Source organism: Anoplopoma fimbria, chromosome 19, assembly GCF_027596085.1.
Source record: "Anoplopoma fimbria isolate UVic2021 breed Golden Eagle Sablefish chromosome 19, Afim_UVic_2022, whole genome shotgun sequence".
Classification (NCBI taxonomy): Eukaryota; Metazoa; Chordata; class Actinopteri; order Perciformes; family Anoplopomatidae; genus Anoplopoma; species Anoplopoma fimbria.
The window spans coordinates 13,785,833-13,797,850 of record NC_072467.1 but is presented as its reverse complement, the minus strand read 5'-3'; the positions used below and the strand labels follow the sequence as shown (position 1 = coordinate 13,797,850).

Sequence of the window (12,018 nt, the reverse complement as noted above, 5' to 3'; positions counted from 1 at the left end):
TAAATGTCACATTGACATGAACTTTTATTTTAATTGTTTCTGAAAAGATGAGTTGTAAGTATGAACAATCGACTAGAGGCAGATTTGGTGTTTACATTATCCTTATTGGGTGTCTGTTCTTATAAACTACCAGTCTAAATGAAATGAATGTACTTTTTGTAACATTAAAACAACTCGTACACACTCGTTTAGCATGTTTAGTGCTTTAATAAAGCCATCCAACGTTTACGGCAAAAATAAGATTAGTGTCAGGGACGTTTGGGGGTCAGCAAAGGGCCAACCCCTTTGTGCTTTAGAACGTAACCTCTGTGAGATAATCAGAAAATGACATTTTATTCTGCTGTTCCACTGCTTTGCTCTCTACCGACGCTCTCTCTATCTTTTACTTTGAGCCAGAGAGAGGATGAAACGTTGAATGCAGCAACATGATACCCCTTAAATATACATAAAGTCATACATTTAAAACAACACATACATTTCAACAATAATTTATTTAAAAACAACATCAGCCTTTTTTCTTGTTCTTGTTTTTTTTGTTGCAAACTAACAAGGAGTAGGCAGATCCATATGCGTACAGTGTAAATCCAAAATAACCAATTCACCTCATTCGCATGTTCTTTGAATGAGGGAGTAAACCGGGGGAATACTTCACACTGGGAAGAACCAAAGCATGGCAATTAGAGGTTCCGACATTATTTTGTCACCGTTCAAATCCATCTGACCACTGAGCCACCGTGCTGCCCAGAGAGACGTCTAGCTGACCTTCACATTGAAAAGAGATTTGGGAGGTGGGGGGGGGGGGGGGGGGGGACACGGACAGCAGTGAAGGAAGCTAAACACATAACAGGGAGAAAAGATTATTAAAGAAAAACCAACAGACCATTGTTGCTATGCCTCATCCCAAGCTGCCGTTACAAAATAATGAATGTTAATGAAAGTTTGTGTGTGTGTGTTTGTGGCAGTCTCATGGTAACTTTTACATGCCTCTTAATTCACACCCTTCTTTGCGTTGGTCTTCCTGATTGGCTGAAGCTGCAGAGGTGGCATTTTCTCTCTTTGCAGTAGGGCAGGCTTTTTGCCGCTGGAGGGCAGCAGGGCATCTGAGAGAAAAGTATTTATTTTTTAATACAACGATATTATTGAAAACTTGCCCTGATTGGCCCTGAATCCCAAGACCCGCACAGACCACCAGATACTATTATTTTTCTGGCAGATAAAGCTCAGTAGGGCGCTGGGGAGTATTACCACTCTAACCTCTGTTGTATGATAGACTAGCATTTTTGCTTTTTATTACCTATTTGGTCTACAAGCTATTTGTTTGACTTTGTTTTTTCACCGCTGTAACATCAGAGCAAGGAGGACAATCCGTCGGAGACGACTTGTGCAGCGATAAAAGGAACAATCGTCAGCAACATTCTGTGCCTTCCCGTCCGATCTGCTGTTATCATAGTGTCTGTCTGACGGACAAAAGTTCAGGATAGACAGCTGTAACAAGCTTCTTTTTTTCTGAAAAGTTCAGAGATTTTCAACTTGAAGCACTCGGAGCGGTCGCATGAAAAAAAAAGGTGGAGCGCTAGTCGGCAAACGCTCTCTCCTCATTGTGAACAATTGAAAAAGACGCTGGCACTTGGAAAAAGAAACAGCAATTCGCTGCCGGATGTGTATGCTATTCGTCACACTAATCGCTGTTGTGGTAAATGTCATGACCCGTTTGCATTTTGCTGCTGTTGTTTGTTTCAGTGTGAAATTGTAACACGAAACGTTACAATTACATGCCACATACATTACAAATTTGTGTGACCTGACCTGCCCACCATATATTCTCAGAAGTCAGCTGTTGCTCAACCGACATGACATTTTCAGGAGAGGTGTCTTCCATTTGACATATTGAAAAATTAACAAAAGGAGTTTATATGGGTTTTTTTTGCAAATTAGAATTAAGGACAAAAAAAAAATATCACCTCATCTGCCTATTTATTCATTTTGAAACCAAAAGTATTGAAAGTGGGGAAATTTGTTTGTTAGCGAGCCGATAATTAGAGAATTGTTATGATGTCAGTGTCTTCAGATGGGCTGGGCGTTCTATGTTCCAACACTCTCTCATATAGGCAAACGTTGGAAAAGAAATAGCTGAAATCAAAAGTGGTGAGGTAACAGCGTGTTTAATTTTTGACGGAATGCCCCCCAAAGCCGTATGATTCGTCCTCTGGGGACCTTGAGTGACAAAGATGAATAAATTAATATGACATTCAATCCATCCTAGCTTTAGTTTTGGAGTTGCCCAGTCAGCCAACTGACAGATCAACAATACCATTCCAAAAACTCAGCAGCGAAAAACATGAGGCCGATGTTCTACATTACTGTGCGTTGACTCACCCGATCTGGTTCTCCCAGCACTCATCACAGGTTTGGTCCTCTCTACCTTTCGAATCCACGGATGCTTTAAGGCCTCCTCTGGTGTAATGCGCTTTGTGGGATCATATCTAAATAATAACATTCATTATCAAGTGTTATTGAAATTTATATAATATTAGCAGCATAATTCCACTGATTTATTGTTATAGTGCTGTAACTATGATTGTTTCTGAGGGAGTGCACTCACTCGAGGCAGCGCTCAATAAAACGCAGAAAACAGGTTTTCTTAGTGTTCAGGTGTTGCACCAGAGTGGAGCGGTGGCACGCTATCTCTTTAATTCTCAAGGGGGTGCCATCAGAATCTGCAAACCCATGACAAATTAGTTTATAAGCATGTTAATGTGAACATTATCACGTTTAAAAGTAGCCAAGAAAAGGTAAGTCTTTGAATGCTTTTTCTCACAAAAGAATATGTCTCTCTTGGGCGCTTCCACCAGCAGCTTCATAGGAGGGACACCCAGCACCTAAAATAGTTCACATTTAAACATTTGTAAAGGTGGCATCTTGGGTTATGAAATAAAACAGCAATGTAAACCTAAAAAAAACCAAAGAGAACGTTTCATTTGTCAAGAGATCTAACCTTCATTATACAGCTGAACTGGTCCACCTTGTCATGTCCACGAAAGAGACAGCGGCCGAGGTGGAGCTCGGCCAACACACAGCCCAGGCTCCACATGTCCGTGGCCGGACCGCACCTTTTGCCGAGGAGCATCTCGGGAGACGAGTAGTTCTTAGTGTGGATGAGGGGCTGATCTGCGGAGGGAGATGTAGGATAGGAAAATCAGTGTTTAAAATGGTCGTCTTTTTGCTAAGAAATCGAATATTATGCATATAGAAAAATGTCTCACTGTGAGGCGAAAATGATGTACACTCACCTCTGGATTTCACAAAGTAGCTCCCTCCAAAGTCACCGACTGCTGTGTGCACGTCATTGTCCTTGTTGTGGACTAGTATGTTGTCCTGATAAAGAACAACTATTACCAGTGTTGGAAAGTAACCTAGTACCTGTACTCAAGTATTGTATTTAGTTCAAATTTTCTAGATAACTGTACTTTACTTAATTATTTCCATTTTTTGCTGCTCTGCACTATATTGATCCAAAATATAAATCAACTAACAAATCAAGACATATTATTAAAGAGTAAGATACCAAGCAGTATATAATGTAATTAGAATTAGCTCCGCTTTATCAGCTAATTGATTAATCAACATAATCAAGTGATATATTATATATGATTCTGAAATGGGCCTTTCTGCATAGTGAGGACTTTTAGTACTAACTTACTTTTGGTGCTACTACTTTTGTTTTCTTACTGAGGTAACATTTTTAAGTTGGGAGTTTGACTTGTAACAGTGTGTTATGCCACCCCTCTAATTTTGTATCAATTTGAAGTTATTTAGTGTATTTTTGTTGTCATTTTGTGCCCCTTTGTGGACGTTTTTGTCTCTCTATCGTACTTTTGGATCTTTTTTTAGTCGTTATGTGTCATCTTTCAGTGAAATATTGCCAATTAAGCCTATGTCTGGTCGGTCCGTTCAGTAATCCCTTCTCGCCTGTAGTACACCATGCTAGTCAGTGTTTGGCTATTTAGTACTATGATAGAGGTGCTAGATTTAAAGAAAATACAATTCAACAAATTCACAAAGAATGGATTGTGTCCGCTGATAGCACCACGGATTGCGCGTTACCGCTCTATCTGCCATGTGTCATGGTCTGATTCAACTTTTTAGGCCCCTTAATGGCAGAGAGATAAAGAAAAGGTTGTGGAGAGGCATTCATCAAAATGTCAGGGTAAGGAATTTAAACGTGACAGAAAGAAACAGTATTCTGCCACGATCACTGGAACGTCTGGTTGTGACAACCCTTATGAATGTGCTTTGGTAACCACCAATTCTCTGAAGACACTAATATTTTAACCGTTGCTGTGTGGGGATATTTGCGCTGATCTTGGTGAATTGTACTGTTTTTGCATCAAGTTTGTGCATATTACCTTTTTTGAATACGTGAAAAATAGCACAAGAGCACTGTAAGGGCACATTAAGAGGTGAATTTCACTTGTCTCATTTTGCACTTTTGCATTTTTGAAAATAAACACTTGCCATGAAAACAATTTATAAATTACACATAGACATTCTACATAGTTGCTTTAAGTGCAAAAAACACACTGACCTCCTGAAACTAAACTACAGTAAATGGAACTGCTAAATGCATAATTGTTGAACAAAAAATGCATCTGTGTGTTTTGCATTTTCTGTCGTTATGGAATTACTTAAGTTAACCTTAATTTTTCTGAAAAAGGGAAAATTTTGCATAAGGGCAACTAAACATTAATTGGAAGACGTGTCACGGATATCCCCAAGGGGCGAGATTTTTCTGAAGCCATGGTTCCTACCGGTTTGAGGTCGCCATGGACGATCCTCTTCTTTTTGAGCATCTGCAGACACTTCAGCACGTCTACGGCGAATTTTCTCACCTCTCTCTCACTGAAGCCCTGCTGGGTGGTCTCCTTTAAAGCTTTGTATAGATCCTTTCTGAAAATGAATGTGAGACACCTCCTTTACTTTTTAATCTCAATCAACCTGCGCTGCTAGTCACGATTCATCCCAAAAACATTCATGGTATTTTCCCAATCTGCTCCGTAGCTGGCCTGCGTTTCCCCAACTTACTCAGAGAGCTCAAAAGTAATGCAGAGGTGATTGCGGAAGTAGAAGTGCTTCTTCATGTGGACAATGTGGGCTGAGTTGTCTTTGTCGAGCTCTTGCAAGGTTTCTAAAATCTTCAACTCAGCCCTTCCCAGGCGATGAACGCTGAAAAACCATTGGACCACAGAGAATGATATGAACTCTGTAACCAAGTGGCTGCAGGTAAAAACTGTAGTATTAAAGTATTAAAGGCACCCTATGGAGTTTCTGACAGTGTCACACTAATCAACTGCTGGTGATGGTAACATGCCAGATGAAAAACTAGATATAAACATTAGTCCACCTGGTACTTCTAATTTTACACTGATGATTCTCACATATAAGATTTACCGATTTGTAATGTTTTTTGTGTGCTATACATTTGGTACCTTTCTTTGCTTCGTATGACTTTGATCGCCACCAGTTCCATGGTCTTGTGGTCCATGCATTTGAGGACCTGGCCAGAGTAGCCTGTGCCGATCACCTCGAGTATCTCAAAGCGGTAGGCCAAGTGGTCATTGATGATCTGTGGATTAAAGGGTTGTAGCTTTATCAAACAGTTTACCATGAGGGGTTTGGTGCCACTTGGCATCGTACATGGATGCACGAGGTTCCCCTTCAGCATTAGTTTTCAACTTGTCGGGGCGGTGACATTTGGGACAGATTGGACAATGTAAAATCAAGTTACATCAGCAACCTGTTTCGTGAAGAACGGCATGCTGTCATTCAAGGTATTGATTATTTCTTTACAGTTTAATTCAATTCAATTCAGTTTATTTTGTATAGCCCAAAATCACAAATTACAAATTTGCCTCAGAGGGCTTTACAATCTGTACACATGCGACATCCTCTGTCCCGGAACCCCTCCCAGTTTACTGTCCCATTAGTCTCTAGATTTTCCTAATCAAATTTCAAAGGAATCCGCTTAACCTTCTAGTAGGAGTTCCAAAAGATTGCATAAATGATTGGGAAAAACGCAAAATAACAAAATTATCAGTCTGGTTTGGATGAGTTAATGAAAGCCAATGTCCATCCATCCATCTCCTTCCGCTTATCCGGGGCCGGGTCGCGGGGGCAGCAAGCTAAGGAGGGTCCTCCAGACGTCCTTCTCCCCAGCAACACTTTCCAGCTCTTCCTGGGGAACCCCGAGGCGTTCCCAGGCCAGACGAGATATATAATCTCTCCAGTGTGTTCTGGGTCTACCCCGGGGCCTCTTACCAGTTGGACGTGCCTGGAAAACCTCTAAAGGGAGGCGTCCAGGAGGCATCCTGATCAGATGCCCGAGCCACCTCAGCTGGCCCCTTTCGACGCGAAGGAGCAGCGGCTCTACTCCGAGCTCCCTCCGGATGTCTGAGCTCCTCACCCTATCTCTAAGGCTGAGCCCAGCCACCCTACGAAGGAAGCTCATTTCGGCCGCTTGTATTCGCGATCTCATTCTTTCGGTCACTACCCAAAGCTCATGACCATAGGTGAGGGTTGGAACGTAGATGGACTGGTAAATCGAGAGCTTTGCCTTTCGGCTCAGCTCCTTCTTCACCAAAACGGTCCGGTACAACGCCCGCATCACTGCTGACGCTGCACCGAACCGCCTGTCCATCTCCCGCTCCATTTTACCCTCACTCGTGAATAAGATCCCGAGATACTTGAACTCCTCGCTTGGGGCAGTGACTCACTCCCAACCCAGAGGGTGCAATCCACCGTTTTCCGGAAGAGAACCATGGCCTCAGACTTGGAGGTGCTGACTCTCATCCCGACCGCTTCACACTCGGCTGTGAACCGCCCCAGTGCGTGCTGAAGGTCACGTTCTGAAGAAGCCAACAGAACCACATCATCTGCAAAAAGCAGGGATGCGATTCTGAGGTCCCCAAACCGGAAACTCTCCTCCCCCGGCTGCGCCTTGAAATCCTGTCCATGAAAATCACAAACGGATTGGTGACAATGGGCAGCCCTGGCGGAGGCCAACACGCACTGGGAACAAGCTCGACTTTGTGCCGAGTATCCGGACACAGCTCTCACTTTGGTCATACAAGGACCGAATGGCTCGTAATAACGAACCAGGTACCCCATATTCCCGCAGTACCCCCACAGGACTCCCCGAGGGACACGGTCGAAGGCCTTCTCCAAGTCCACAAAACACATGTAGACTGGATGAGCAAACTCCCATGCACCCTCCAACAGACCTGCAAGGGTAAAGAGTTGGTCCGCTGTTCCACGTCCAGGACGGAATCCGCATTGCTCCTCCTGAATCTGAGGTTCGACAATCGGACGGAGCCTCCTTTCCAGCACCCTGGAGTAAACTTTCCCGGGGAGGCTGAGCAGTGTGATACCCCTATAATTGGAGCACACTCTCCGGTCCCCCTTTTTGAAAATGGGAACCACCACCCCGGTCTGCCACTCCACAGGCACTGTACCCGACTTCCACGCGACAGTGAAGAGACGTGTCAACCAAGACAGCCCAACAATGTCCAGAGCCTTTAGCATCTCCGGTCGAATCTCATCCACTCCTGGCGCTTTGCCGCTGAAGAGCTTTTTAACTACCTCAACGACCTCCGCCAGGCATATGGACGAGACTTCCCCTGAGTCTTCAGACTCTGCCTCTTCCACAGAGGACGTGTTGGTCGGGTTCAGGAGTTCCTCAAAGTGTTCTTTCCACCGCTCGACAATATCCCCAGTCCGGGTCTGCAGTTCTCCCCCTGCTGAGCACAGCCTGAGAAAAGCCCTGTTTCCCCTTTCTGAGTCGTCTCACGGTTTGCCAGAACTTCCTTGAGGCCATTCGAAAGTCCTTCTCCATGGCCTCGCCAAACTCCTCCCACACCCGGGTTTTGCCTCAGCAACCGCCGCAGCTGCAGCCCTTCTGGCCAACCGGTACCTGCCTGCTGATTCAGGAGACCCCTCGGCCAACCAAGCCCGAAAGGCCTCCTTCTTCAGCTTGACGGCCTCCTTCACCGCTGGTGTCCACCAGCGGGTTCTTGGATTGCCGCCACGACAGGCACCGATCGCCTTCCGACCACAACTCCTAGCAGCAGCTTCCACAATGGAGGATTTGAACATGGCCCACTCGGATTCCATGTCCCCAGCCTCCCCGGGATGCACGAGAAATTGTTCCGGAGGTGGGAGTTGAAGACCTTGCGGACAGGATCCTCAGCCAGACGTTCCCAGTTCACCCTCACTACACGTTTGGGTTTACCGGGTCTGTCCGGCAGCCTCCCCCGCCACCTGATCCAACTCACCACCAGGTGGTGATCAGTTGACAGCTCTGCTCCTCTCTTCACCCGAGTGTCCAAGACATACGGCCGCAGGTCTGATGACACAACTACAAAGTCGATCATAGACCTTTGGCCTAGGGTGTTCTGGTACCAAGTACACTTATGAACCTCCCTATGCTCAAACATGGTGTTTGTTATGGACAGTCCATGACTAGCACAGAAGTCCAACAACAAAGCACCACTCGGGTTCAGATCGGGCAGGCCGTTCCTCCCAATCACACCCCTCCAGGTTTCTCCGTCGTTACCCACGTGAGCGTTGAAGTCTCCCAGAAGAACTATGGAGTCCCCAGTCGGCGCCCTTTCCAGAACACCACCCAAGGACTCCAAGAAGGCCGCGTACTCCGAACTGCCGTTTGGTGCATAGGCACAAACAACAGTCAGAGACTTTCCTCCTGCGATTCCCAGTCGCAGAGAGGCGACCCTCTCGTTCTCCGGGGAGAACTCCAGAACAGCGGCGCTCAGCCGGGGCTTGTGAGTATCCCCACACCCGCCCGGCGCCTCTCACCCTGGGCAACTCCGGAAAAGGAAAAAGTCCAGCCCCTCTCCAGGAGTTTGGTTCCAGAACCGGTGCTATGCGTGGAGGTGAGCCCAACTATATCTAGCTGGTAGCGTTCCACCTCCCGCACCAGCTCCGGTTCCTTCCCCGCCAGAGAGGTGACATTCCACGTCCCTAGAGCTAGTCTGTGATGCCGGGGGTCAGCACGCCCAGGTTTCCGCCCCAGCCTGCCGCCCAGCTCACATTGCACCCGACCCCAATGCCTATCCCTGCGGGTGGTGGGCCCACAGGGTGGCGGCACAATGTAGCTTTTTCGGGCTGGGCCCGGCCGGGCCCCATGTGCCAAGGCCCGGCCACCAGATGCTCGCCGGCGAGCTCCCCTACCAGGTCTGGCTCCAGGAGGGTGCCCCGGTTTCCCTATTCCGGGCGAGGTGCCACAACCTTGCATCGTCCGATTCATTGAGGTTTGGTGAATCGCTCTTAGTCTGACCCCTCCCCCGAGACCACTTTGCCTTGGGAGACCCTACCAGGGGCTATTGCCCCCGACAACACAGCTCTCAGGATCACTGGGGCACACAAACCCCTCCACCACGATAAGGTGGCGATTCATTGGAGGAGTGAAAGCCAATGTGACATAAAAAATGATTTAAAAATGTTTAGAGCATCTGCATACCATATTTTTCTTTTTTTTGGCACAAGTTAGTCCATGCCTTCCACGCATGCATGAACTCAATCAAAAGTGGACGGAAGACTAGAAAAGCTCTATACTAGTACAGGTCCAAATTCGCTTGTAACATGCATAGTGTGTTTTCATAATATACTTCTGTCTCCACTGAAAGTAAGGTTTTGGTTACAAATCCACTTAGATTTAAGAAAAGAGCGTCGTCGATATTGAGTTGACCTACTAGCGACTCACGAGCAAGTGACAAACAAGTGACTCAAGTGACAAAATGTCAACATTTACTTTAATTTTTACTTACACAAACACCAGTCTCCTGGACTAAAGTCTTGTGTTTGTTAGAACCATCCCCCACCCCTCCCGGCTGCCTATTTTAAGCAGACTCTCACATACTTTAATGCCATGGGAGAGTTTACAAATTGGTGTCAGTTGAAAGCATTGCATACAGACGCTATAGCGGGCCACTGTGCGTTGACTTCTGATAGCAAGGGGCATTGACCAAACGACAATATTTGAAGAGTTGCGAGTAAGAATTGGTTGAGCAGACAGACAAAGTTAAGCATTTGTGTAGTTTGTGGAGACCAAAACAGAGCTTAAAGAGTGAATATTTGACTTCCCAGATGTCTATAAACTGAATCAATGAATGCTCACGTTGGTCCATGTTTGCTGGACGTGTAAATAAGCAACTGTTGCAGCAAATGCTGTAAAAGCAAAATTATATATCATTGGTGTGTTTTCAGCTTGTTTGGCTGCCCTCTAGTGGCTGTAATATAATCAACGCAGCCTTAAAATCTGAATTTACTGGTGTCCAGCTGGGTGAAGTGGGTGCTGCTTTGATATTAGAATCTTACAAACGGACAGACCCATTATCTGTCCCATCAGTTATGTGTAAGTAACCAATAATCCTTCTGTACAGTAAATACTTGAGTACGTACTGCTTTGTAGAATCCTTCCTTGGTGTCATAGCCACAGTTTAAGGACTTGATATCCTGGGCTTCTGTGACCTTTGAGTAACGAGTCTTGCAGGCCCTTTCCCCCAGGTACCACACCTGTGTGTAGTCCTTGATTTCATCCAGCTCATACTCTGTCAGATATGGCTTGGAATTTCTCAGAACAGCTGTGCATGAGGTAAAAAGATCTCTCAGATACCTTATCTTTTGTTCTTAGAAGAAATATCACAAAAGGATCTGAACTCAGGATTAGAAATACAAAACAGCAATTAAAAAAAACTCTCACTTTCAGGGGATGTTGCCGGTTTTAGGACAGCGTGGACCTCGCCAACCTTCTTCCTTTCCTTGTCATCACAGCTTTCCTTAGGGGCGGTTTTGTTACACTGCTTACCCTCTTGTTGCTGGTCAAAGGATCAAGTAAAACATGTTGAAAACTTTACTGCCATGTGTGATGCCAAGGCAGATAAATAAATGTGTATCAGGGACAGACCTGGATAGCGTGTCGACGGATTGGTGGGAGAAGAGTGCGCTGACTGGGGCTTATCTGCAGACCCTTGGCGATTGGCTGAACAACAGCTTGCCAAACATGGCTGAAACTGTTTTGGGTTTTCTGAGAGCCATTGCCTATTGGTGGCAGCACCGTCTGCCGGGGGAGCTTGAATCCCACTTCAGAGACAAACTTAGGCTCCAGCGCCTTCATGTTGCCTTTCATGGTGAAGTTATTCTATGAGTAAAAACCGTGGACTGGTTTGTAACTGTTCAACTGAGGAACTTCAGGCGATCATGTGTAGCAACTTGATGCACTGGTAATATTTGTACAGTTGCACTAATGCATTGGTTGCATCATTGGTTTTATGGAGATTTAATCGCTAAGTGAGGCATCGCAGTCGGGCAGAAAATCTAAACCTTCACTAACTGACAAGCTATAATATTATATTATATCACACAGTCAATAAAAGAGACATATATCAGAAACAGTCAAGTTAAGTAAAGGAACTTTAACACCCCAAAACAAGTAATCACGTTGCCCTCCCATCCGTTTTATTGTTTACAAATGTGTTTTTCTCACTGTGACTTGTCAAAATGTTGTTTTTTAAAAAGGCCCATACATTGACTTGGCCCTCAATAGTGGAGGAAGTGTCACAGGGATTGTGTCTTGGGTTTTCGTTTAGGCCGCTTCTTGTTTTATTTTAAAATCAACTCTCCCCATGTGTGATATCGTGTTTTACTTCCTTCCTTTGTCGGTTTTCCAGCCTGTTTTCCGCCAAACCTTTGTTCCATTAATTAGTTTGTTGTGCATTTAGTCGACGTGTTTCCCCTGTTTCAATGTCTTTATCATCGTCATTCCTTATTTCCTTGCTCCAGTGTCTAGTGACTCAGCATTAGGTTAATGTTTGTAAATATTTCCCGCCTGATTTTTGGGGCCGAGGATAAGAAATTTGGAGCAGATTGGACAATGGTAAGTCAAGTTACAACAGCGTCCTGTTACATGAAGAACGGTGTGCTGTCGTTCGAGGCATTGACTATTCC

At 45.3% G+C, this 12,018-nt stretch overlaps 2 protein-coding genes across 2 annotated transcripts; both read right to left on the bottom strand.

Annotated features, from left to right (window-relative positions):
* Nucleotides 1-807: 807 nt before the first annotated feature.
* LOC129108844 (dual specificity tyrosine-phosphorylation-regulated kinase 4-like) lies at nt 808-3,062 on the bottom strand. The gene is made up of 5 exons (XM_054620763.1): nt 2,996-3,062; nt 2,819-2,879; nt 2,603-2,717; nt 2,377-2,483; nt 808-1,100 (listed from the first exon to the last, which is right to left on the bottom strand). The coding sequence occupies exons 1-5, from the start codon at nt 2,999-3,001 to the stop codon at nt 988-990; spliced, it is 402 nt and encodes a 133-aa protein (XP_054476738.1). The 5' UTR covers nt 3,002-3,062; the 3' UTR covers nt 808-987.
* On the bottom strand, nt 3,001-11,068 carry LOC129107937 (dual specificity tyrosine-phosphorylation-regulated kinase 4-like). Its single transcript, XM_054619546.1, has 7 exons — nt 10,979-11,068; nt 10,775-10,889; nt 5,487-5,623; nt 4,809-4,947; nt 3,291-3,375; nt 3,111-3,168; nt 3,001-3,022 (listed from the first exon to the last, which is right to left on the bottom strand). The coding sequence occupies exons 3-7, from the start codon at nt 5,540-5,542 to the stop codon at nt 3,001-3,003; spliced, it is 360 nt and encodes a 119-aa protein (XP_054475521.1). The 5' UTR covers nt 5,543-5,623; nt 10,775-10,889; nt 10,979-11,068.
* Between the last annotated feature and the right edge of the window lie 950 nt (nt 11,069-12,018).

Bases quoted from the DNA above. Each gene is read 5' to 3' on its own strand.
- LOC129108844 (XM_054620763.1), bottom strand. The intron at 2,718-2,818 runs GTGAGAAAAAGC...ATGGGTTTGCAG, and splicing joins CAAGAGAGACATATTCTTTT to ATTCTGATGGCACCCCCTTG. The intron at 1,101-2,376 runs GTGAGTCAACGC...CTTTTCTCTCAG, and splicing joins TGCTGGGAGAACCAGATCGG to ATGCCCTGCTGCCCTCCAGC.
- LOC129107937 (XM_054619546.1), bottom strand. From the start codon at position 5,542: ATGGACCACAAGACCATGGAACTGGTGGCGATCAAAGTCATACGAAGC. The intron at 4,948-5,486 runs GTACCAAATGTA...ATTCATTTTCAG, and splicing joins GTCATACGAAGCAAAGAAAG to AAAGGATCTATACAAAGCTT. The intron at 3,376-4,808 runs GTAGGAACCATG...GTTCTTTATCAG, and splicing joins TCCATGGCGACCTCAAACCG to GACAACATACTAGTCCACAA.